Source organism: Oncorhynchus mykiss, chromosome 32, assembly GCF_013265735.2.
Source record: "Oncorhynchus mykiss isolate Arlee chromosome 32, USDA_OmykA_1.1, whole genome shotgun sequence".
NCBI classification, from domain to species: domain Eukaryota; kingdom Metazoa; phylum Chordata; class Actinopteri; order Salmoniformes; family Salmonidae; genus Oncorhynchus; species Oncorhynchus mykiss.
In genome coordinates, this window is record NC_050572.1 from 35,196,250 (window position 1) to 35,222,964 (window position 26,715).

General features: G+C 48.6%; 1 protein-coding gene across 33 annotated transcripts in view; it reads left to right on the top strand.

Moving 5' to 3' along the window:
• The window catches only part of LOC110487604 (microtubule-actin cross-linking factor 1), a 251,689-nt gene that overhangs the window by 170,254 nt on the left and 54,720 nt on the right, over window positions 1-26,715 (top strand). For 29 of the 33 annotated variants that reach the window (XM_036971072.1, XM_036971087.1, XM_036971081.1 and 26 more), the window contains 16 exons: window positions 40-381; window positions 663-854; window positions 1,176-1,349; window positions 1,559-1,682; window positions 3,496-3,695; window positions 3,897-4,214; window positions 4,493-4,659; window positions 6,381-6,537; window positions 6,797-6,908; window positions 7,227-7,289; window positions 8,192-8,433; window positions 8,642-8,771; window positions 9,432-9,631; window positions 9,859-10,369; window positions 10,619-11,613; window positions 14,115-14,615. In XM_036971072.1, coding sequence (XP_036826967.1) covers window positions 40-381; window positions 663-854; window positions 1,176-1,349; window positions 1,559-1,682; window positions 3,496-3,695; window positions 3,897-4,214; window positions 4,493-4,659; window positions 6,381-6,537; window positions 6,797-6,908; window positions 7,227-7,289; window positions 8,192-8,433; window positions 8,642-8,771; window positions 9,432-9,631; window positions 9,859-10,369; window positions 10,619-11,613; window positions 14,115-14,615 — 4,428 coding nt within the window. The remainder of the gene's footprint in view (window positions 1-39; window positions 382-662; window positions 855-1,175; window positions 1,350-1,558; window positions 1,683-3,495; window positions 3,696-3,896; window positions 4,215-4,492; window positions 4,660-6,380; window positions 6,538-6,796; window positions 6,909-7,226; window positions 7,290-8,191; window positions 8,434-8,641; window positions 8,772-9,431; window positions 9,632-9,858; window positions 10,370-10,618; window positions 11,614-14,114; window positions 14,616-26,715) is intronic. The other 4 variants (XM_036971082.1, XM_036971102.1, XM_036971093.1 and 1 more) reach the window with 2 other exon arrangements.

Below are 26,715 nucleotides of genomic sequence, written 5' to 3' on the forward strand. Positions count from 1 at the left end.
CTGACCCATTATGATCTTTGATCTTTAACCCCTCTACAGACGGAGCTCCAGCAGCTCCAGGCCCAGCAGGCCCAGCTGATGCAGGTGTCCCAGAACGCTCGATCCCTCCTGGACCAGCCCGACTCGGCCGTGCCAGCCGAGGAGAAACGGCGTCTGCGGGACCAGCTAGACCAGCTCCAGACCCAACACCAGGAGAAGCTGCGGGCCTGCCAGGAGAGGCTGAGGCGCTCTGAGGCCCTTAAGGACGAGCTGGCCAAGTTCCTCCAGGAGCACGGGGGCCTGGGGACCTGGCTGGAACAGAGTGAGGGGGAGCTGGGTTCCTTAGGGGAAGGAGAGACGGACGCACAGGGCCTGAAGGGGAGACTGGAAGAGCACAAGAAGGTACATGTTGTTTTTTGATTTTCCTAGACTAGTGTGAGTTGGAGAGAAAGCTACATTGCATAGCCAGAGAGAGATGGTTTACATTATCAAGATGCAAGAATATAGGCTTACTGTAACAATAGTTCAGGGTTTATATTGGCAGTTGGTAGCAATATTCACTCCTACTGTCAGCTGTTTACACACAGTCATGATACTAAAGACACTAAGTTTACTGTTTCAAACTTTGGAACTGAACACATTCTTGACTGTATCGAACTGACCTGGAACCTGTTGTCTTCCAGCTGGCGGAGGATGTGATCTGCCACAAGGCAGACCTGCGCTTCGTATCCATCTCTGGTCAGAAGGTGCTGGACTCTGTCCAGGGGGCTCTGGAGAAGGTAGGAGGGTCTGACCCAGCCCTGGAGGAGACCAAGCAGCTGGTCACGGACAAGCTACAGGACGCCAACCACCGTTACGCCGCGCTGCACACCAAGGTGGGTCTCATATAGAGTAGGGGGATTGTATTCTTCATTACCACTGTGCTTGGTGTACCAATACATACTAGGAGCATATCCACAATGGCAGGGATTGTGTAGAAAGACTCACTATATTCAGTCAAGGTCCCTTTGAAATATAAGCCTTATTCATTATTTTACATTCTCTTTATATAACTACAATATATAATAATCAATAGTATAGCCATAGTTGAGGCTGTGTGTAAAGATATTCAATATTGCTCTACTTTCATAGTAGATATGGTGTCCTGTTCATCTTTTTTTGATCTATGCTTACTCCCCGTCCCCCTCCTTTTCCAGTCGTCAGATCTGGGGGGGCGTCTGTCGGGTCTGTTGGAACGCTACCAGCAGTACCAGGACGAGGCTGTGTCGCTCCACACCTGGCTCAGCACCCAGGAGCAGAACCAGAGTATAGCCGGACCCAGCGGAGAGACGGACACACAGACACTACAGAACACACTGCGGGCCGTACAGGTGAGAGAGAGCATAGAAATAGATGGGGTGTGCGGAATTATTTTATACAGTATGTACATATGACTGAACGAGGCGACATTATCAGCGCCTCAATCTTTGCGAGGAGAGGGTAGAACTCTTGTTTTCCATTCCCTGCACCTCAACATGTCTCCTCCTTTTCCCCCTTTTCTGTTCTTTTTCTTCCCCCTCTCTCCCTGTGTTCTGGTCAGCTGTTGCAGGATGAGCTGGCGGAGCGGTCAGTCCAGTTGGAGAAGGTGAGGAGGGCAGGCAGAGAGCTGGCTAACACACAGGAGTCCCCCACTCTCAGAGCTGCTGAGATCATCAGCACTGCAGGTACACAAGCTCACAACTACACCACCGTTCAAAAGTTTGGGGTCACTTAGAAATGTCCTTGTTTTTGAAAGAAAATAACATCAAATTGATCAGAAATACTGTGTAGGCATTGTTAATGCTGTAAATGACTATTGTAGCTGGAAACGGCAGGTTTTTAATGGAATATCTACGTAGGCCTACAGAGGCCCATTATCAGCAACCATCACTCCTGTATTCCAATGGCACGTTGTTAACTAATCCAAGTTTATCATTTTAAAAGGCTAATTGATCATTAGAAAACCCTTTTGCAATTATGTTTGCACAGCTGGAAACTGTTGTTCTGATTAAAGAAGCAATTAACTGGTCTTCTTTAGACTAGTTGAGTTTCTGGAGCATCAGCATTTGTGGGTTCGATTACACGCTCAAAATGGCCAGAAACAAATAACTTTCTTCTGAAACTCGTCTGTCTATTCTTGTTCTGGGAAATTATGTCTATTCCATGCGAGAAATTGCCAAGATACTGAAGATCTCATACAGCGCTGTGTACTACTCCCTTCACAGAACAGGGCAAACTGGCTCTAACCAGAATAGAAAGAGAGTGGGAGGCCCCGGTGCACAACTGAGCAAGAGGACAAGTACATTAGTGTCTAGTTTGAGAAACAGATGCCTCACAACTGACAGTTTCATTAAATAGTACCCGCAAAACACCGGTCTCAACGTCAACAGTGAAGAGGCGACTCCAGGATTCCGGCCGTCTAGGCAGAGTTGCAAAGAAAAAGGCATATCTCAGACTGGCCAATATAAAGAAAATATTAAGATTGGTAAAAGAACACAGACACTGGACGGAGGAAGATTGGTAAAAAGTGTTATGGACAGACAAAGTTAAGTTTGAGGTGTTGGGATCATAAAAAATAACATTCGTGAGACGCAGAAAAAATGAAGATGCTGGAGGAGTGCTTCACACCCTCTGTCAAGCATGGTGGAGGCAATGTGATGATCTGGGGGCGCTTTGGTGATGGTAAAGTGGGAGATTTGTACAGGGTAAAAGGGATCTTGAATAAGGAAGGCTATCACTCCATTTTGCAACGCCATGCCATACCCTGTGGACGGCACTTAATTGGAGCCATTTTCCTCCTACAACAGGACAATGACCCAAAGCACAGCTCCAAACTATGCAATAACTATTTAGGGAAGAAGCAGTCAGCTGGTATTCTGTCTATGATGGAGTGGCCAGCACTGTCACCGGATCTCAACCCTATTGAGCTGTTGTGGGAGCAGCTTGACCGTATGGTACGTAAGAAGTGCCCATCAAGCCAATCCAACAATCCAATGGGAGGTGCATCAGGAAGCATGGGGTGAAATCTCTTCAGATTACCTCAACAAATTGACAAGTAGAATGCCCAAGGTCTGCAAGGCTGTAGTTGCTGCAAATGGAGGATTCTTTGATGAAAGCAAAGTTTGACGGACACAATTATTATTTCAATGGAAAATCATTATGTATAACCTTGTCAACGTCTTGACTATATGTCCTATTCATTTTGCAACTCATTTCATGTATGTTTTCATGGAAAACTAGGACATTTCTATGTGACCCCAAACTTCTGAACGGTAGTGTGTATCTATTGTTCTGCCAATCATAACCTTCTGTATTGTAATATCTTATTCATCCCTTCACATCCTCATAGATCCTGCAGTGTATCTACTTGTCTTACTGAACACCACCATCTCTGTTGATGTCTTTTTAAAATCCATCCCCCTAAACAAATGAGTCTCTATCGTAATGGAGAAAAGTAATCACCCTGGCATTCTCTCATCCTTCCTCTCTCTGAGCCAGGTGGTCTGGAGAAGAGGTTCAGCTCTCTGTCTGAGTCCGTGTCCGAGCGAGCTGAGCAGCTCCAGACGTCCGTAGCCCAGTCGGTCAGTGTCCAGGAGGGGCTGAAGGGCTTGCTAGCCTGGCTGGACGGCCTACTGCTGACCCCCGGGCCCGTCCAACCCACCGCCCAGGCTGTCCAGGACGCCCTCACACAGAATCAGGTACCATAGTAGAAATACAGGTCCACAATGGAATATGGAATAACCGGCAGCTGCTGTAATACTGTTTATGAGAATTATCTATTTGTTTTTTTTACCTTACAGACTATTATTTAAAAAATGTTGCCTTCACATCTAATACACACTTCCTCTTTGCAGTTGTGTTACATTAGCTTTTTTTAACCCACTTCCCCTCTGTTCCAGAAACTACGCCAGGAGCTGTTATCCAGACAGGGCAGTGTGGAGGCCACCTGCGACTCGGTCTCCAAACTGCTCCAGAGCTCTGACGCCTCCACGGCCTCCGGGCTCCAGGGGTCACTAGAGCGCCTGAGCCAGCACTACGCCGCGGCACAGGCCAAGCAGGCCGAGAGGGAGGCTGAGCTCCGGGGGCTCCTGCCCAAGCTGGAGAACTATGAGAGACTGAGTACGGACCTGCAGGGTTTTACTCAGACCAGGCTGAGAGCTTTGAGCCCCGCGGGACAGCCTGACCGCAGTGTGGAGGACTACAGACAGACCATTGAGGTAAGAGGGGTGGGATGGTAAAGATTTCCATTGTGGTCCCTTAAAGTGTTCCAGAACCATAGATAGTCTGACAGACCATAGATATGAAGAGGTGGTAGGAGGATAGAGGTGCAGAACCGTATATGTCAGTGTTACAGGCCATTGAGGTGAGAGGATGGGGATGATAAATAATAGTAAAGAACCATAGATATCTTTGAACAGAGAAGTGGAAGAAGGCAGAGGGTTTTCGGGGAGGGTCGGCTTCAGATAACACATCTGTGTCTACCTTACTACTACAGGAGGTGAGAGCGGAGCAGGAGCAGGAGGCAGGTCAACTGAAGTCATTCTGCCAGCTGGGGACAGACCTCAGCCAAGCCAAGGCCCTGACCAGCACACAGACCCTACTGGACAATGTCAGAGAGGTGTCTGATGAGTTCGCCCGACTGGAATCCAACATCACTGAAAGGTAAGCAGCACTGCCTCAGGAAAACGCTGAGCCAAATCCCATGCAACCCCAATGCAAAGCCCTGTGTATAAGCTTTGTAGTTCACTGTAGGTAAGCCCTGCCCTACAATACACAAAGCAAAGACTCACACGTCGGAATCGATTTAAAGGTCTCTAGGTGCACGTATGCTTGTAGTGCAGCGCTAAACCCACTAGGGGGAGATGGGTACAGCACAATAAGACCACGCACTGTCACATTGCTGCCACCATTACAGTCTGAAATATGACACTCATGGCATTTCTCTTCACGCTAATGCCATACAAATTCATCCACTGGTGTGGCAGGTGGCTTAGCGGTTAAGAGCATTGGGCTTGTAACCAAGGTTGCTGGTTCGAATCCCATAGTCGACTAGAGGGGAACGGCTGTCTGTGCCCTTGAGCAAGGCACTTAATCTTAATTGCTCCTGTAAGAGTGTCTGCTAAATGACAACAACAAAATGAAACTTCCTGTATGGCAGTTACCAGTTGCCATGTCGCCCTGCTTAGCTTAACCACACTTGTGACATGCCACAAGAAATAGAATGACTGGCAATGCCCCCTTCTAGTGTTTCTATTTCTACGTCAGGCCTCTTATAAATACCATTGGACTGTCCGTTCGTCTAGCAAAAGATCGCAAACGCTTATACATTGTTGGAATCGGCTAAACTTTGAACATTGAGATATTAAATACATGACAGAGACAAAGCCTTGAATAGAAAGAGTTTGTAAAAAGACAGAAGGCTTTGGAATGTGTTTGTTGGAGGAGAGGAGAGCGATGTGTTGATATAGGCGAGACGGGTGGATATCTGTGGATTAGGTGAAGAAGGGGTTGAGGTCAGGGAGGTGAGGGGTGAGGTCAGTTCCCCTTAAGGGAGTCATCAGGTTTGGTATCTGGTTACCTTATTTCCTGTGGAGCCATAAACGGTAAGGGGGAGGAGTGTCTTAAGTAGGATGCATATAAACTGTGATGTCTGAAATGTTTAGCGGTCTGATTTCAGCTGTACAGAACCTCTGGGGAATGATTCAACTTGGTTAAATTTCTCTAGTGTCCCTGAGTTATTTACTTTGAACCTAACATGTAGTGAGGGATTAGGCCTGTGTGGGATGTCTCTTAACGCTGTGTGTTGCCAACAATGGTGTGGGGGTGGACAGTGTTAGCTGATGGCGCAGGAGTGAATGTGGTCAGCGGTTACTAAAATAAGCCTTGGTGGGCACAGTTCAGTGTCCATTTATCAGACATACAAAAGAGGCTCTCACTTACAGGCTGTGAACGAAGCATAAATAAAACACTTTCAATGACCCAGACTGTTATGTCACGATTGTTTTGTCTGTGTGCACCGCAAGTCAGTGCAGTGTTTTGAAAGCAGCTGCGATTGGGGCAGAACAAGTACAAAGCAGGGGTCAAGGCTAAGGAGACTATAGCCTTGGGCGAATACGGTCGAGATACTGGTTTATCCTTGACTGCGTAACTCTCTCTTTTTGTGCCATGGAGCGTGTGATTTTAATGTGATGGTTGTGTGTTTTATATGGACATGATAGTGGGCTTGAATTAAAATGATCTCTACTCCCTCTTTGTTTTTCACTCACTTTCTCAATGTCTATCCCTACATCGCTCTCTTTTGGTCTCTCTTTTCTTTTCAATCTGGTTTCTCTCGCCATCCCCGCATCTTCCCCCATCTCTTATCCTTCTCCTTCCCTCTCCAGGAACAACGCCATGCAGAGTTGTGAGCAGCGGTTGGGCCACTTCCGGTCTCTCTCTGGCTCCCTCCTCAGCTGGCTCCACACAACACAGGAGCAGCTGCCTCCCAAAGAGGCCAACCTCAACGCAGAGGCCCTGCAGAGGAGAGTGCAGCAGCTCGAGGTGTGTGTGTGTGTGTGTGTGTGTGTGTGTGTGCCCTTTTTTCATTCGTACCTGGTTTAATCACACTCACGCCACGTACAGAATCCTCAGTCAATCACTGAATCATATTTCACTCATTCTAAGGTATTGCTCGATTTCGTAGTGTGTTGATAAATACGTTCCAAAGCATGATAGTGATTCAGAACGACATGTCCTTGTGATTATTCATTGAGGAATTATATAAGGCCATTAATAACTTTCTGACATTTTTTTTACTAAGGACTTACTGAGCGACTGGGAGGCCCAGGGGGTTCGGGTTCAGGAGCTGAACAAGACTGGGTCAGAACTGGAGACCCTCATCATCAACATCACAGCCCCCCAGGCCAAGACAGGTAAGGGGAATGGGGAATCAACTGCCTACATGTGTCCCCTGCTACCTGCATGTCCAAGTTCATCCAAGCTCTGTCTGTGAGGTGTGTATTGTGTGTGTTGAAGTCTATGCTATCAATGTGTGCGTGTACTGTGAGGATATGCTATCTTTTAAGTGCCAAACATGTCCATGCAAAACCGTCTATGTGTACAGCGTGTGAAAACCCAGAGACTGAGCGTGTTATATGCTTATCAGTGTTTGTGTTGGACTGTCCGCGAATGTGTGTTAGTGTCTGTTGCAATGTGTGTAGTCGTCTGAGTGTAGTGTGTCTCTCTCCCAGGTGTTCCCCAGATCAATGGTGCAGACAGCCCCAGCAGGGTCAATGGCATTCACACATGCAAAGGTGAGCTCACCCTCACTCCCTTATCCAAAACCCAATTGTCTCTGGACTCCTTCCTCATATGAGATGCTCTCCGGCACTTACTGCTGTGAGCGTCACTGCTTGGCATACAATCTGCTCGCTCGCTCCCAATAATGCTTACCGTGCATCCATTTTCTGTCTGTCTTCTGTCTGTGAGCTTCTTACAGTATGTGTGCTACTGCAGTGTCTTAACACCATTACAAATGTTTGTTGTCACTAATATTCTGTCCCTCTGGGTTAATAACGTCGACCCAAAGTCCTTCGGTAGCTAGGTTTCCATCCTGCTGGCGACCCAGGTTTTCGTGCGAAGTATTCAACAAATCTGCATAAAAACAATATGCGTTTTCCCCACCAGAGATGTTTCTATCAAATTGACTTCTCGCGGATGAAAGTCCGTGCGTGATAACGTAGTGCACATAAACATAACTTTATTGTGGTTCAATTCCCATGTACCGAATCGCATTTTCAACTCTACTGCTGGTTTTGTCACAAGAAATGTTGCGTTATATAGCAAATGTGGCCACTCTGATATTGCCACGTGCGCTCTAGCCAACAGCTCGTAGATACAGTGCGGGTATAGACTACATGATGAGATTGTTATGGACAAAAGGCCAATTATATTAATTTGTCAAACATCGATCGTCATGTCACCAGTATAAGACCCTCGATATTTATTGGAAAGGAGCATCAAGATCATCACCGTGCACTTTCACCACCCTGTGAAGTTCATCACTTACTTCATCTGTTGCCTAATAAACTGCCTGGTAGTGTGAGGACCACACACCATATCACCACGTGACTCCATAGCAATTACCAAAACACCATACCCATTAAATGTGTTTAGATTTATTTTGATAGATTGTCCTCCTCCTTCTTTCTCTCAGACCTGACAGAGATGCAGGTGGCGGTGGCGGAAGTGAGCGGTCGTTACGAGGAGCTGGGAGGGGAACTGAAGAACAGACGGCGGAACCAGGAGGCTTCTCTGGAGCTCAGACAGAAGGCCAGCCAGGGTACCGAGGAGCTCAGCCGCTGGCTGGGAGACCGGGAGAACAGCCTGCACCTGGGCCAGACTACCACCTCCCCCTCCAAACCTGAGTTGGTACGCGCCCAGGCCCAGGAGAACAAGGTGAGTGTGTGGACTTGGGTCAAACCACAGTCAATATCGGGGTGTATTATGTCTCTGCTAGTTGGTCAACAATGCTACTTTGGAAAATCTGTGTTATCACCCCCTAGCTGACATAAACATTTTACACTCTCTTGCTTCCGTTCTAAATGCTTATCCTTGTCTTTTTGTAGCCAACATACTGATATGCTCTTCTTTCTCTATACTTTAGGCCTTACTGTCTGAGCTGGCAGAGCATTCTGGGAAGGTGGAGGAGCTGAAGAGCACCCTGGAGAAGCTGATAGCAGACAACCCAGACTCCCCAGAGGCAGACACCTGGAGACAACAAATGAAGGAGATCGGTGAGTGGTACTGGAATGGATGAATTTGGTCGGCCATTTTGAATAGTTGTGGGGTACGGGACACTTTCTAACATAAGGAACCAGTAGGCCCTGAATCAAATAATTAATAGAGCCAGCCATTTTGAATGGTTGATGAATCTGTTTAAGGAGCATATGGTACTGTACATTTCAGAGGATAAGAAGACAGGCTAATGTAGTAGTTATTTGAGATTTAATGAGTTGCCTCAGCAAAGTGAAACATTTTTAGGTAGCAAATGAATGGGATGACTCTAAGTCAAAGCTATAAAAATACTTGATATCTTTACCCTGACCTGATATCGCCCTGTGGTTTTGAAGATGGGAGCTCTGCCGTGTTCCTTTCTCCACACAATTCACGCAGGGCCTTATTTCAAAGCCATGTGGATCCAAGACTCACTCTCTGCTGGATACCCAGTGTATGAGTCACGAGGAAAGCGTACAAAGGCAGAATGAAAAAAAAATAGTTTGTGGACATTAGCAAGTCAAAATAATAACTGTGTCTATAATCATAATGTTTATTCAGTCACTCATGGAACCCATCAGTTTCACTGTGATCGTTCTCCACTATTTGTTAGTCATTTTTTAATATAAGTAATAGTTGCTATGGTTTTTCACTCCAATGTTCACTTCCTATTTACTTAGACTCCCGCTGGGCAAAGGCCAATGAGACGGCAGTACAGAGGCAGACGGAACTGGAGACCTGTGCTGATAGGCTGGGCAGCTTTGCCACAGCAGCCAGTCAGTTGGGGCCGTGGCTCAGAGAGAAGGAGCTGATGATGAGTGTGCTGGGACCCCTGAGCATCGACCCCAACATGCTGAACACCCAGAAACAACAAGCCCAGGTACATAGTTAAGGTCCTCTATGTTGAACACATGCAAAATAATGAAAAAGAATATCACAATAGATTGTCCACATCTTGCCAATTCTGTTCTTGAATCGGCATAAACGATTACCAACAGCATTCTGATTAATTAGTGATAAATTGTACTCGCCAAAATGTAGAGATGATTCCTGATTGACAGATAAGGTTCTGACGACTCCTCTTTCCTTTCCCTCCGCCCTCCACAGTTCATGCTGCGTGAGTTTGACACCCGCCGGCCCCAGTTTGACCAACTCACCCAGGCGGCCGAGGGCATCCTTTCCCCGTCTGGTGGCGACTCCTCCCCGCAGGATGCCAAGGACCTAGCGGAGGTCCGGTCCGAGCTGGGCTCCATCTCTCAGCAGTGGGACGACCTCACTCAACGTCTGTCCCGGCGCTCGGAGGACATCGACCAGGCCCAGGGCACCAGCGAGCGATACCAGGCCCTGCTGAAGGACCTTTCGGTCAGCGTGGGGGCGCTAGGCGAGCGGCTGGACGGCCAGGCCTCGCTCAGTGCCCAGCCTGAGGCCCTGAAACGGCGTCTGCAGGAGACAGGCGAGATCCGCTCTGAGCTGGAGCAGAGGAGGGATGAGCTGGGCGAGGCGGAGAAGCTGTGCGGCGAGCTGAGCGCCATCGTGGTTGAACCTTACCTGAGAGACGAGCTGAAGAAGAGGCTGGAGAGCGTGAGGAGCCCGCTGAGGAGCCTGGAGGAGAGGGCCAGTGAGTCTTCTCTTGTCTATGGTGTTCATCTAAATTCTGTTTGTATGAATCTCTGTTGGCTTCAGTAGTATTTGTATGTGGTGGAGGCTATATTCTGGGGTTTTTGGTCTCTTTGTGGCTAGTTGTCTAGGTTTTGAATCCAGCGCTAAAACCTCTTTCAGACCTAGGTAGCTAGTCCATCTGGTTAAATGTTCTTCATCAAAACATCTGTAAATGAATAGCGTTTAAATCCTCTGTTCCTCTCCTCAGCTGACGGTCTGTCCCAGCTCCAAGCTGCTCTCTCAAGCACCCAGCAGTTCCAGCAGATGTTCGAGGAGCTGCGGAGCTGGTTGGACAACCAGGGTGGCCAAAGAGACTCTACCGCCGACTCCCTCCCCTGCCAGCCCGAGGCTATCCGGACCCTGCTTGCCCAGCAAGACGAGCTTCATCGCGGGGTGGCCAGCCAACGTGGCCCCTACGAGCTCATCCAGGCGGAGGGGACCTCCCTGCTCGCCAAGCTACCCGCCGGCGGCGAAGAACGATCAGCCTTACAGTCCCGGCTCGCCACCCTACGCCAGGACTGGGATGAGCTTAATCAGTGCATCGTGGAACGCCAGAACCGGCTGAAAACCGCCCTGACCAAGGCCGAGAGTTACCAGCAACACCGTGCCAAGCTCACGCCCTGGGTGACAGAGTGCGAGAAGCGGGAAGCTGACATCCAGCCCTCCCTTGACCCAGCGGCCCTGGACGAGGCCTTGCAGAAGGCCAGGCAGCTGGGGTTAGACCTGGAGCACCATCGCCCCCTCCTGGAGGGTTTAAACACCGCGGCCGACCAACTCCTGGAACACTGCCGCGTCGGAGAGGAAGACATACGCGACGAGAAAGCCCAACTCAACCGTAGAGTCGACGGGCTGGCAGAAAAACTCCAGAACTGTGTTTCCCAACTGGAAGAGTTAGCGGATCGACTGAAGGAGTTCGAGGACGGGCGGCAGGCGGTGGAGAGGAGGCTGGAGGCGGCGCGGCATCAGATCGAGGTGCAGGAGGCGCTGGGCCCACAGGCGTGCAGCAACAAGAGCCTGGAGCGGCTGAGGAGCCAGCAGGGGACGCTGCACTCGCTGCAGCCACAGGTGGCCTACCTGAGGGATCTGGCCCAGGGGCTGGTGCAGGACGCACCCCACACAGCAGGGGGTGGCGGAGAGGGAGGACAGCGGCTGGAGCAGCAGGCCCGAGACACAGACAGAGAGTTTGGAGACGTCAGCGAAAAGGTGAGAAGATGTGTGAGAAATTTAGTATAAACTGTATTTCATATATAAAAAGTATAACTATTTCATAGACACTCAGATGAAAGATGGAGGCCTGTATTCTGTTCAATAGAAGAATGTTCCAGAAACGAAGCAGTTTTGAAAAATATCATGCACTCAAAAACAATAAGGGTGTCTCACTACTCTTCAACAGCCTTTCCTCTTTTGAAAGCATTTGTTTGGGTTTGTTGGACTTTTACTCATCTTTTACAATTACATCATCCTTTACAATTACATTAGTGGACATATAAGGAAAGGAGTCAATGAAAGGAAGCCATTTATGAGTATTGTAACACAGCCAATCTATTCAGCCTGGAGTGTGGCTGATACAACGGAGGAGCTAGTTTTAGCAAAGGTCATTGTGTGCGAGGGTGTGAAGGCTTTGTGTGTCGTCAGTGAGCGTATGCGTGTGTGTGTGTGTGTGGGAGTGAGCGTGTGTGTGAGCATGTATGCATGTGCATGTGTGTGTGAGTTGAGACGGAGAACAGAACATGTTTAAGCTGACAGAGGAGTTCAAGTATTCGGCGTTCCAGTGATCTTATATGGTCATTGTACAGATAGGAAACTTCAGACCATTGAATCACTTTACTGAAATGTAAACCAATGAGTCAAGAGCATTGTTCTGTATAGTGATACAGTGCCTTCAGAAAGTAGTCATAACCCTAGACTTATTCCACATTTTGTTGTTACAGCCTGAATTCAAAATGGATTCAATAAAAGTCTCCCCCATCTACACACACAACGACTAAGTGAAAACCTGTTTTTAGAAATGTTTGCTAATCTATTGACGATGAAATACAGAAAGAGCTCATTTTTAAATAGGTGTTCACACCCGAGTCAATACTTTTGTAGAAGCACCTTTGATGGCGATTACAGCTTTGAGTCGTCTTGGGTATGTTGTATCAGCTTTGCACATCTGGATTTGGGGATTTTATCCCCCGTTCTTCCTTGCAGATTCTCTCAAGCTTTGTTAAGTTAGATGGGGAGCGGCTGTGAACAGCAATCTTCAAGTCTTTTCACAGATTTTCTATGGGATACAAGTATGGCCTCTGCCTGGGCCACTGAAGGACTTTCACATTTTTGTTCCGAAGCCATGGCTTTGGCTAATTGTCCTGTTGGAATTTAATTCTTCACCACCTTCTAAAGTCGTTTGTACTCTGAAGCAGGTTCTCATCAAGGGTTTTCCTGTGTTTGGCTCCATTTACTGTTCCCTCTATCCTTACCAGTCTCCCAGTCCCTGCTGCTGTAAAGCATCCCCATAGCATAATGCTGCCACCACCATGCTTCATGGTAGGGATGGTGTTGGACTTGTGATGAGCTGTGCCTGGTTTTCTCCAGACATTGCGCTTTGCATTCAGGCCAAATGAGTTCCATTTTTGTCTCATCAGACCACAGAATCGTTTGCTTTATAATCGGAGTATTTCACGTATCTTTTTGCAAACTCCAGCCAAGTAGTTCTGTCAGAGGTCATTGGGTTCTTGGTCTTCTCCCTGACCAAGGTCCTTCTTGACCGGTTGCTCAGTTTGGTCGTACGGCCAGCTCTAAGCAGAGTCTGGGTAGTTCCATATTCTTTACATTTCCGAATGATGGCGACCACTGTGCTCTTGGAAACTTTCAACACTCTTCAAATAGTTTTTTTTTTTACCCTTCCTCAGATATATGCCTCATCACAATTATATCTCGGTGATCTACAGACAGTTCCTTGGACTTCATGGTGTAGTTTCTGCTCTGACATACTGTACACTGTCAACTGTGGGCCCTTATATAGACAGGTGTGTTTCTTTCTAAAATCATGTCAAAACAGTGGAATCCTTCACAAGTGGACTCCAAGTTGAAGTGACATCTCATGGATGATGAAAGGAAATTGGATGAACCTGAGTTGAATTTGCAAAGGGAATACTTTAAATATTAAAAATAGTCAAAATATTTCTGTATTTAATTTTCAATACATTTTGTAGCATTTTTAAACATGTTTTCACTTTTGTCATTATGGGGTATTGTGTGTAGATGGGTGACAAACATATATTGAATCCATTTTGAATTCAGGCTGTAACACTGCAAATTGTGGGATAAGTCAAGTGGTATGAATACTTACTGAAGGCACTGTATGTATAATTCCCAAATGTGCCATAGATAGTTACTTATAGACTGGTACAAATCAGTCTGGTATTTAATCAGAAACATGGTCAGAAGTCATTACATTTGACCATTATTGATAAGATAAGTCTGTCGCTTATCTCACCGCTCTGATCACATTCCTTTCCTCCACATTGCTCATGAGAAAGCTAGGAATCTAAGCAGAGAGCTAGGATACATGAACTAGGTTGAATCATGAAGCATGATTTGTCCCGCTATTTATATCATATTATTACATCAGCAAGGCACCATGCCTCTTTCAACTTGTTAACATTATTAACTCTATCTCCCTCCTTCTCCCCCTTCCCTCCCCCCCCCCCCCCCTCTAGATTGAAAAGTGCTGTTCCACCCTGGAGTCCCGTCTCCAGGGTGTGGGGGAAGTCCAGTCCTCGGTACGCGACCTCTTCTCCCGCCTGGCCGACCTGGACGACGAGCTGGACTCGCTGAGCCCCGTGGGGCGCGATGCCGACTCGCTCGCCTCGCAGGCGGATGCCGTCCGCACTTTCCTGGCTCGCCTGGCCACGTTGAGGTCGGAGCTAGAAGGTCACGGGGGCGACTGCACCGCCATGCTCCGCCGAGAGGGCTCGTCTCCCGATCTCCTCGCCCTGAGGAGAGAGACTGAGGCTCTGAGCCGCCAGGCTGGGAAGCTGGCCGAGAGGGGCCAGGCCAGACTGGAGCAGATCGAGGCAGCTGCCGAGAAGGTGGGAGAATTCTACGCCCAGGTGGCGGAGCTGCAAGGGCTCCTGGGACGGGCAGAGGAAGGGCTGAACTCGCAGGGCGTGGTGGGGACGGAGGTGGAGACCATCAAGCAGCAGCTGCACGAGTTCAAGGTAAGAACAAGTTTGATGTTTATGGTTGGAAATATGAATGTGCTACTACTGAAATGTATTGACTAGAATGGACAATCCCGTTCAGGTCAATGATCCGTGATGGGTGGGCCGCCGGCCATATTGACTTCATCCAGGCCTGGAAATAATGATCTTTCTATGGCTACTCTATTGTAAAGTTTTTGTTCTGCGCTATTGTGTCATATCTTTGGGCATTATGTCTTCCGAGATTGGTAAATTGGGTAGAGCTAGCTATGGTTATGCTGTAGTACAGCCTCCTAGAAGTGAGCTTGGCATGTTTTTCCCAATTTTTTTTGGTGCCGGCATCAATGAACAGCCTTCTGAATTGTCTTGACTCCTCAGAGAATGGAAAACTATGTTTCTGGCCACAGCTCCAGTATTACCTAGCCACAAGCCACCATTTGGGAAACATTGCATTACGGATTTATTAGAACCAGTTCAGCTAGGGTTGTTGTGAAGCTATATTTCTTCTAGAATTGAGTTTGACGTACTTCGGTTTGAATTATATTCAACAAACGTGCATAGAAATATAGCAGACATTGTGTATATAGTATTGCACAGTTGTTGCTCTGGTGGCCATTTTGTTAGAACCTATCAGCTGGCGCTCGACTCTGACCTGCAACAGTATTAGTGCGTCTTATTGAAATAAGAAAATCTCTAACACAGAACCTTCTGAAAGCCTTTAGTTACATAAGAGCCATTTCTTGGGAGAGGTCTCAGAGGAAAGTACTTGACCCTTCTTGGTCGTTGAACTTTGTGGATTAAGCCTCTTCTAGCGCAGATGCTTGAGAGTACGTGTCTCTCTCTGTCTGTGGGACTCTGCCTACTGTATGAAGTGTACCGTGGCATCCTCTCTTCTATAAATCAACTCCAGCTTCAACTTTGCTCTCTCGCTACTTCCCTTCCCCTCAATGCTGCTCTATTATCACTGGCGGAAACAGGATTCTGGACGGGTGACGTTTCTTCCCTGACTCCGCTCCTACAGTGGGCTGTGAGGGGGGTGTTGTGATGGAGTGTGACCCCTCTCCTAACTCAAGTCATTCCTCTGGCTCTCAGCTGTATTTATAGAGCAGTCTGGGGGGGGGGGGGGGGGTCCAGTTTCCCTCCTTCGGCGCTTTATTCAACTCCCTTTAGAGCAGAAGAGCGGTATGGGGACTGAGGTATGTATGTATGTGTTACCGTAGGGGACTTGAGTGAGCTTATATGCAAGAAAGGAGGGAGTGATCTATAATTCATAGGAGCATCACAGGGGGTGTGACTGAGTTCTAGAGGCAGAGACGAGAGTTTAGTCACAGCAGCACTGCTCTACTTCAAGTGTCTGACGCACTTCTTCTCCCATGCTGACTCGCTCGCGTCTAAACGTTCTTATAACATTCCCTCAACCCCCCCCTTTCTGACCCCCTACTGCTCCGGCGCCAGCCCTTGGAACTCGTTAGGGCTGTCACCACGGTGATGGACACCAGGCTAAGTTTGATACCAGAGCGATTCGCACACCAGACGTTTTTTTTCTTCTTCTTCAAGCGATGCTCCCCCAGCCGTCTAGGAGAAATCCCAGGTTAGCTAACCCAGCCCACAATAATTAGCCTACTCCTTCCCCCTCAATAGGAATCTGCTGTAGAACGTTCCGTAGGAATCTGCTGTGTCCTATGAAATGGCAATACAGAAACGGGGCCACTCCATTGTACTGCTACTTTCCTTTGGTTTACATTCATTGTGAAATGGTAAATGATATTTCATGAGTACTATACAACACAGACAGTTCTTTCTGGCTGAGTCCATTCATTGTGAAATGGTAAATGATATTTCATGAGTACTATACAACACAGACAGTTCTTTCTGGCTGAGTCCATTCATTGTGAAATGGTAAATGATATTTCATGAGTACTATACAACACAGACAGTTCTTTCTGACTGAGTCCATTCATTGTGAAATGGTAAATGATATTTCATGAGTACTATACAACACAGACAGTTCTTTCTGGCCGAGTCCATTCATTGTGAAATGGTAAATGATATTTCATGAGTACTATACAACACAGACAGTTCTTTCTGGCTGAGTCCATTGCTATGAAACATATTTTTTTCCTGTGCTTTTTGTCACGTCCTCTGCACTAGAAGCACCGGGCTGTCGGTACGTTTTCAACACCCCCCCTTCCTTTCTGTTTATTCACTAGATACAGTAGCTCCCTAAGATGGTGGAATTTTTAAGTAGATGGTGTTAATGATTGGTTATGTTGTCATTATATCAAATATAAAGGGATAATTATAAACCTGTTTAAAATATAGGACAAGCCTTATCTGACTGGAGGGTGTGTTGCTAGACTTACTGGACACTGGTTTCTGATTGGTTCAGCTGGTGTCTTGGTGAGCTTTCTTCTTCCTCCCTGTGCTGTCTCTTATTCTGTGCTCCCTTGATTTATCGACACTATTAATATTGTGGTTGGCCCCCCCCACTACTTTCTCTCTCTCCTTTCTCCCCATCCCTTTCTTTCCCCTTCTTAATGAGAGCAAGCGGGATGGATGTTTGGCAGAAGACGAGCAGGGAGAGGAGCGAAAGGGGGGAGAGAGAGAAAGAGAAATCGGTGAATAGCTGAATAGCAGTTAGCGAGCGAGAGGAAAAGAGAAGGGCGACAGCTTAATGGAATGTTCCAGTGTAAATGTAGACACAAGCTGGGCATTGCTGGCATTGACTACAGCCAGTAGTAAGAGCAGTAATAATGGCACATTGTAAAAGTACAGCCGGCGCTGTATCTAGAGCATGAAGAGTTAGTCTGGGTGCATAGGAAGGGGTCTACAGGGAGAGAGGGAGGTGGTGAGGAGGAGAGGTAGAAAGAGAGAGAGAAAGGGAGGTGGTGAGGAGTGAGGTAGAAAGAGAGAGAGGGGGAGGTGGTGGTGAGGAGTGAGGAAGAAAGAGAGAGAGAGGGAGGTGGTGAGGAGTGAGGTAGAAAGAGAGAGAGAGGGAGGTGGTGAGGAGTGAGGTAGAAAGAGAGAGAGGGAGGTGGTGAGGAGTGAGGTGGTGAGGAGTGAGGTAGAAAGAGAGAGAGGTGGTGAGGAAGAAAGAGAGAGAGAGGGAGGTGGTGAGGAGTGAGGTAGAAAGAGAGCGAGGGAGAGGTGGTGAGGAGTGAGAGGTAGAAAGAGAGAGGGAGAGGTGAGAGAGGGAGGTGGTAAGGAGTGAGGTAGAAAGAGAGAGAGGGGGAGGTGGTGGTGAGGAGTGAGGAAGAAAGAGAGAGGGAGGGTGAGGAGTGAGGTAGAAAGAGAGAGAGAGGGAGGTGGTGAGGAGTGAGGTAGAACGAGAGAGAGGGAGGTGGTGAGGATTGAGGTGGTGAGGAGTGAGGTAGAAAGAGAGAGAGGTGGTGAGGAGTGAGAGGTAGAGAGGGAGGTGGTGAGGAGTGAGAGGTAGAGAGAGAGAGGGAGGTGGTGAGGAGTGAGGTAGAAAGAGAGAGAGTCAGATGAGGATAAGCAAGACTTCCCTTTCCCTAAGATCCTCTTTCATTCACTCAGGGAGCCCACTTGCCACATTTCACCCCTCCCTCTTCTCCTTTCCTCTCTATCTCCCTCTCAAGCCCCCTCTCCCTCTACGTCCCACTCTCCTCTCTGGGCTGTAATGGATCTCGCCAGGTCATTTCAAACCTAAACATGTCTGTCTGCCCTGAAAGCAGACTAGCCTGTCTGCTCCACCATCCCATCCCCCCACCAGACCCCAGTTTAGACTGAAGGGAAAAAAGACCAATCCACAGAGATGATGTCATCATGCCTGAGATTAGGGGGGGTGGTAACGATTAGGGGGTAAGGTGCAAGAGGATCTTGTCAGATTAGTGAAGTCGAGTCACAAAGAGACGGAGGGGCGGATGAGAGAAAAAGGGAGGGGTAGGGTGGTGGTGTTTTTAAGTGGCCTCGCGGCAGTCCCTCTCAGTCCCTCTCCGTACATGTGGCGTGTTGGCCCGTGTTCGGACAAGTCTGACTGTTTATCAAGTATGTTTTTATAGCTGGCCATACTGTCTGCGTACATGTGCTCTTATGTGATCAGCAGAGTTCACTTGTGTGTTTAGGGGTGCTTTGTGTGCCCACTAGGTGTGTGTGTGTGTCTCTCGGGAGGATGTGTGTGGAGGGTGGGGAGACAGCTGAGATTCCGGACACGCCCCCTGAAAAAGGCTGGAATTAGAAACATCCTCTGACACACTCATACACAGACTCCAGGGTGTGGCTCTACTGCATGTCCCTTTGCCCCAGAGCAGCTGACATAGTCTACGGAGCGGGATAGGGATGAGTTGAGGTGTTGTGAAGCTTTAAGTCCCCCCACTACAAATGGGAATTCCTGTGTAGGGCTGGTAATGGGGACAGAGGTGACGGATAAGGAATCCTTCCTTAAATCATGCCCTCGCGTCTCTGCTGTCCTCACCCCCCCCCCCCCCCTCTCTCTCTCTCTCCACCCTCCCTGCTGCATAGGCCCCCATCCTGGTTTCAAATACTATTTAAAATCGTTCAAATTCTTTAGAGCGTCTGCTTTAGCCTGCCTGGAGTGCTAAGTGAGCATGGTTTGGGACTTTGGACGTTCTTATTGGTTCAGTGCGACAGGCAAGCTCAATGGAGGCCAGCTAAAGTATTTGAAATGATTTTGAATAGTATATAAACCTAGGTGAGATAGACCCGTCCCTGCGTGTGGTGTGTGTCAGATCTCTCATCTCTCCCTCCACCCTCCAACTAAATCCTCAGAGACGTGCTGTAAAGGATTCTGGGGGGGGGGGGGTGTATGATGTAGCTGATGTGCACGCTTCGGGTAGGATTGGGCCATAGCCACAGCTCTTGGATCAGTTTACAACTCCCTCAATTCTTGTTAATCCCCCCTCACCTAATCATTAGGGGGGAACCCCAATGTGAAATTGGCTCTTTTTCCTGAAGAATCTTTGATAGATAGTTTACATTGAAAGGGACGTGACTTACTGGTAATGTGATGTCATGTCGATGAGGTGTTCCAGTAGATCTTCCCCGGGACTTGCATGGTTGCGTTCCTCATTTATCATCTTCAGAGACCTGGCCTGATTTTGTGGGGCTCCACTTTCTGTTTATTGATTTAACTCCTTTTGTTCATCAACTCTTTTGGTTCATTTTTGTCTTTGTTTATTTTCCATCCTAAAGGGTCGATTGGATCAGGTTAACAAAATGTTCACTAATCACACCAGATTCATTTCAGATTGACCCTTCCTCTACCATGCTCACTGAGTGAGAACACACACTGTGTGTGTGTGTGTGTGACCTCTTTCTCCCTCTCCCTGCTATCGAGGTCCTGTATTGTCTCAGCTGTTGTGAATTAGACAGGCATGCCACAGCACATCTCTCCTCATCCCTTATCGCCACTGTCCTCACTTACCAGCCCAACCATAACAAATACACTGCTTCTTTACATAAACTACACAACTAGATTAATGTGTCAAATTAAGAAGCCCAATAATCTGCGTAGAAGAATGTATGTGATGTCGGTATACACTCAGAGTTGGGAATATGGGATACCATGGATAGTAGAATGGTGTGTGTGTGTGTGGGGGGAGTTGGCCCTCTCACTCACTCTTCACTGGCCACAGCAGGGCCCAGCACAGGTGTTGTTTGGAAAGAGGAAGAAAGCGTGTGCGTGTGCGTGTCTATTTTTAATTAGCAAAACACAGAAACGAGGAACAAAGCAGAAATGTGACCTCTAATTTGACCATGATTAGGATGTGGAAAAAACTTTAACGTTCACATACGGGCCCCATATTCAGACCCTAATGATGCGTAACACTGTAGTTTGGCAACGTCTTTCAGGTATGAAGGTGTGAGTTCTTCATTTCAGAAACCATATGTGTCCACTTGGCCACATGACTTTAGTTAAACAATCTGTAACACCTAAAAGTATTGTACCCCCAGTATTCATTTGATTGACAAGCCTGTTATTCACTATATGTACTGTGGCAGCCTGGTTAAAGTTGCTGGGGGGTTTGTCATGCTTGTCTTTGTGTCTGTAGGGTGGGGGGGGCAGACAATGGCCACATTGAGCCGCTCAGGTACAACGCTGCTAGTTAATAATTAAACTGCTGCTGAGAGGGAGAGCGAGGGGGAGAGCACTTCCCTGCTGCCTGGATACGAGTGTGAGAAAGGGGCAGAGGCAATGGAGGCAAGAGAGAGGAGGCAAAGGGAAGGGGGAATGGAAAGAGGGGAGGGAGAAAGGGGAGAGAATTGCCTTAAATGACAACAGTGCTTTAAAAAGATGCGATATGGATAGATGGTGAGATATGATTGTTCTGTTGAAAGGGAGAGGGGGAAAGGAGAGGGGGAGAAATACAGGGAAAGGAGCGAGAGAGAGGGCACACTTTCATTTCTACAGGAGTTCTCTTGTGGGTAAACCAGCCACAGCAAAGTCAATACTGTCAGTATCCTGTAGACACCTGCATATATCACCAAACGGCTCTACTGACGTTGCGGAGACGGTCGTCGGTCTACATTATGGTATAAAGTCTAGAGACCTACAGCATGGCCTTGTTGGCTGACGGCTAAACGGTAATGGATTCCATTGCTTTGAGTCCCCACTGTGTGTAGCTCACTGGGGGATTTTGGGGCCTGCTCGCCCCTCCCTCTTCCTGTCTGAGGTAGAACTGTGACTCATTTAAGCAGCCGTGACAGACCAAATGAACGGGGGATGAATGACAATTTAGAAGAGAGGAGTTGGGGGGGGGGTGGTCACAGACTGCAAGAAAGGGGTCAAGGATGGAATGATCAAATCCGACACATTCTAAATGGAGACGGCAGAGAGGGCGTAAAAAATAAATAATAGTATTGATGTATTCTGTTTCCTGTGTCCCCCTTGTGTTCTTCCCTCTTTCTTTCTATCCCTTGCTCATTTCCCCTCACTGGCGTTCCAGCTCTCCTGGTAGCTGGCCTACATGTGTGCGCGGTTCAATTTGGAGCGGCTTGTGCTGCGGGGGCAGTGTAGGAGGTCGCGCGAGACTGAGGAAGCTTTTGGGGGGGAGGCTGAGCAGAGGAGGGACAAACCCCTTTTGTTTCTATGAAGACGTTTTCCTTGGACGCAGCCATGACAGCTGCACCACAACTGACAGAGGGTGTGAGAGAGGGGAGAAGGGGGAGAGGGAGTTAAAAAGGAAGAGTGGAGTATTTAGCGTGTTTGACATGCAGGCCACGGGCGGCTCGCAGCAACAGTTAGACCACAGAGAGAGGGGGGAGGGAAAGCGAGAGAGAGCACTCCCTCCCCCTATCAAGTGAAGAATGTGTGTGGACTAAAGAGCGACAGAGCGAGCGAGAGGGAGAAGGCAGGCATGCGTTAGTTGAGTTCACATCGGCTGCTGTCTCTGCCAGAGGTCTTTAAACGAACAGTCATAGCAACTGTAAAAGGGAAGGGAGGATAAGAGAGAAGAACGAGTGGAGGAGGAGGAACTGAACCACAACAGGCACTGTATCAGGGATACAAGGAGAAAAACAAACTTGGTTAAAATCAATGATTTATATATACACTAGATGACTGATAGGGGCCGCTGGGTTGAAGCCACTGTGCCTCCATCTTGGCACTTCCCCACCGTTCCCAAAAAAAATGTTGTAAGTATAAAGTACATTTGAGATTACGAATGTTACTGTCCCCACTACTACAACAAAAAATACTTACATTTAATTGAAACATTGAAGAATTACATTCATGGAATGGAGAACTGCTCTTACTGGGGAGAGCCAATATGGCTGACCGGTGGCTTCAAAGACTCAATGGCCAATACATAGCATCAGCAATCCAGGGTTTATATACATCATTGGTTAAAATAATCCACTTTTGTCTGGTACCAGGGGTTGCTGTCATGCTTGCTGGATTCCCCCGACTGTGTGCGTAGATTTTTGGTGTGGCATCCTGAGGCCCCCTTTTCTGTAACCCCTAGCCTCCTTTGCCCCTGAGCCCCACCACACACACACACACACACACACACTCCTCTCCTTGCTGGATTGGGTTACACTAGAGCGGCAGACGGGAATGCAGAAGTGGAGACTGTGATTGTGAATATTGACCACTTTTGGGTCTCTTCTCCATGTTGTTTTACACTGTCACGCTGGAGAATAGCAACCGGCTGCTTGGAAACCTGGAAAAAAAGAGGAACGAGAGGGGGAACAGGATAGATAGAGGCTCTACTTCCTTGTGTGCATATAGACTGTTTATTTTGGAAAATACAAAAGCCGTTATTGATAAGCCTCTCTTCTTTTTTTTTTCTGGCTTGCTAGCAGCTCCCCTCCCTCAATCACTCTCCCCTCCCCTTCTTCCCTCCATCCCTCCCGCTTTCTTTCCTTCTTTCTTTCTCTCGCTCACTGTTTCTCTGTATCATTTGCCTCTCTGCGGACAGCGTTTTTGTGCTCTGAGGGGGAGGTGATTTGCCCAGGAGATTCAGTTCTGGATTACAAAGCAGTGATGAATGTAGCAGTCTCACAATACTAGCGTCTCTCTTTCACTCCTCCTGAGCTTGTGAACACTGAGAAATAGTACCATCCTGCCTAGCAACAAACCCCCTCACCTGTGTTAGTCTTCATTTTATCCTCAGTCTATTTATCCGTTCAGTTTGAAAGATGATTTGCCGGGTGCTTAGCGTGGGATAATCTTCTCTCGTTATCCCGTGATTTATTTTTAAAAAGCAACCCCCCCCCCCTCTCTCTCTTTGCCTCCATGCACCCCTCCTTCCTCTCCCTATCTGTAGCTCACTCCCCCACCCCTCTCACATGTTTTTTTTCGGGAGAGGAAACCAGCATGATTGGAGCACTTCCTGTGTTTTAATACCAGAGCAGGAAACCGAACCAGCGGAGCTGGATTTAAACAAAAACAGTTTGAAAGAGAGAGCGAGACAGAAGAAACGAGTGAGTGAGCAAGAGAGACAGAGAAGGGGGAGTGACTGAGTGAGCGAGCGAGAGAGAGAGGAAAAATTGTGAGGTTTTTTTTAGCAGCTGCAAACCATTTCAGTCTGTGTAGTGGCCTGAGAACAGAGAGACTGAGCGACAGAAAGAAAGCAAGGAAGCCTGCCTGCAACACAAAAAACAGAGGAAGAAGAATTGGGATTGTGTGGCGCTTTGTTTCGCTCATCAACGGAGCTCTCTAAAAAAAAATATAGAAGTGGGGAGAGAAAGAAGGAGAGTGTCCGGGGATTGTCTGGGAGAGAGAACGCCTGCAAGGCAGAGTCGGAGGCAGCGCTCAGACTGGGTCTCGGACTGTCTGGGTCTCTGCCCTCTGGATACAGTCCCACGACTCACAGCAGCTCTGCCTGGCTGGACTGGGCTCACACCCCCCCCCCCCCCCCCCCCCCACCTACCATCTCTCCCTAACGAACCCTCTCACCCCCTCCCGGATTCAGCCTCCGCTCTGAATTTACTGTCTCTTCTTGACTGGAGCTGTGGATGAGCAGCGTGATGGAAGGTGGGAGATGATAGACAGGCGTCTCGTCTACGATAGGAAAAAGGTCTGGATCTCTTTGTTCTGGTTTTTGAATTGCAAGACTGACTTGTGCGGAGTGGCTGATGATGGGATTTACTTTTTTATCGCTGATGATGAGGATAATGATGATGTCAGCAAGGGGGATGAAGGAGCATTCCAGGCACAGAGCGGGCCGCTGCCTTCAGACACACATCACTCATGCTTTGTGATGAGATTGGAAGAGAGGAAAAGGAGAGAGAAAATATAGTCTGTCTGCAAGGACTCACAGGACCAAAACAGGCTATGATTGACTGCTCGGTTACTTTGTATGAGATTTTTTGCTTCTGTTTTGATTCCCTCAAAAGGATCAACTCTTTTATTAAGTCATTCCCATGGTTTTGGGTTGACAACAAACTTGAACCAAGACAGAAAAACATCAACAAAGCCATTGGATCTGCACTTTTTTTCCTCTCTCACCCCCTGCACAACCTCTTTTTATATCAGGGAGTAGTGGATTTCTCACCTCCTGCACAACCTCTTTTTATATCAGGGAGTAGTGGATTTCTCACCTTAAAAGGAGACTTTACACACTTCTTTGGCTGCTTCTCACTGAGACCGTTGCTCAACCCTTCTCTGCTGCTTATCCTGTTGTGGCCGAGCGAGGAGAGCAGGAAGGGAAGGACGGAGTTGAAGAGTGGGAAAGGATTCAGGAGTAGGGAGTTGAACGACTGTGTGCGTGTGTGAGGGGGGAGTTAAAGTCAAACGGAACAAAAAGGAACAAAGGGTTGTTATCTCCACGGCACTCACCTCGTTCTGGACTTTGGACGTCTACGAGACCGCCCCTGCCTCCTTCCTGATAACCTTCCAAACGAGCAGTGCTCATTAATATGCTGCCGGAGGAGAGGAGCATCTGCATGCAGGACACTCACTCACTGATGCTCCCCTGCATTTCAGACAGTGCCGGAATATGCTGCTGCACTGCTATTGAGGTGACATAGTAACATGTGGACCTATGGACTTGTAATGTAGATTGCAAACCTTTTGACATTTTGGTCATTGAAGCGGATTCATGTTTGGGATTGTGGATTGGACCGGGAACGGTTGAGCGACTGAACTATTTTCAACCCAACCATTAAGGTATTTTCCCCATTGTTTTCTGTGGAATACTTATTGGCCCCGTCCCCGAGGGGGGCCACCCTGCCCCTATAAAGGACCACTGCAGGCCGTCAGGGTATCTCCCCCAGGGGCAGCTGAGGAATGGGAAAGCCCCTGAGCCGGCCGGACTGCCTGAGGCAAAACCCCCGATGCCTGGGGAAGGGGGACGAGGATGAGGCCTACATCGAGGACTGCTATGTCCCCCAGCGTTCCATCTACGACACCATGCGCATCAACGAGCAGATCGACCAGGGCTCCTCCAAGCTCAGCCAGCCCTCGCGCAGCACCCTGGGCTCTGGCGGCGGCGGAGAGGCCAGCACCCTCTCCAGCAACGGCACCATCGGGGCTGACTTAGGGAGCGTCTTTGTGTCAAGGGCGCACGCTGATGCCGGAGTTAAAAGACTGGACGAAAGGGTGATCTTTGATGCCCTCAAGCTAACCGGTGATCCCCAGAGCATGTCACCACCTGGAAGTTGCGGTGGTTCTGGTTTACCCATCACACCCTTGTCCTCTGCCTCCTGTGGGGCAGCCGCAGTAAAAAGGCGCCACCAGGGCGGCGATAAGAAAGACAACCCCAATCGTCGCTCCTGGAAGGCGTTTATGCCCCCCAGTTACCCAGAGTTTGCAGAGAGGCTTGAGTTTTCTCCTGGGGAGAGTGCTGAGAAGCGTCTGTCCGGTCCTGCGATTCCACTTTCTCTACTTCCGCCACCAACCCTCACCTCCACACCCCCCTTACCTCCTTACTCACCTTCCATTGTGTCGTCCGGGGGTCCTCACACTCCTCCTGTCTCATCCTCCCCTTCGTTGACACTGAGTCCCATTCCCCCCCTCCAACAGCACCCTGTCAGCAGGCAAAAACAACTTCACCCCCTGCTCCAAAAACAACACAAGCAAACACACGCACTACCCTCCCCCTCAAAAGAACAACCATTGGTGCAGTTACCTACCCATCCCCATCAGGGCTCTGGGGGCACCCCACAGCAGAGTCCCAATGCTACCGCCCAGCTGGACAAAAAAAAGGACAAGCATCATAGGCGCCCGGCTGTATCTCCCAAAGCTGGTATCAAGATAATTACTGAGGAGAGTCCTGAAGCGGCCAAGGCTTCTGACTCTGAAAGAGAGACGGACTCTCCTCTCCTAGAACAAGACCTGGACAAAGCCCCTCTCCTACCCCAGTTGGCCCCACCGAAACCTGTGTTCTGCCCCCCGACCAAAGCACGCACCTGGCCCCGAAGCATGAGAGGGGGAAAGCGGTCCCACGGGGGCATGCGCCACCTCTTCCCAGTCCTGCCCCCCCTGCCACCCTTATTGGGAGAGGACAGTGACCTGGACGAGGAGTCATTCTACCTACTGGACCCCCCCTCACCTTTCCTCCAGGAAGAGGAGGGGCTGGCCCATGGAGGGCTGCCACTCACCCCCTGCCTCAGCCAGGAGGAGGGTGAAGTGGGACTCTTGGGCTGGGCTCCCCCTAATGGTGAGCTCCGGCAACGAACCGCCTCTGAGCTCAAA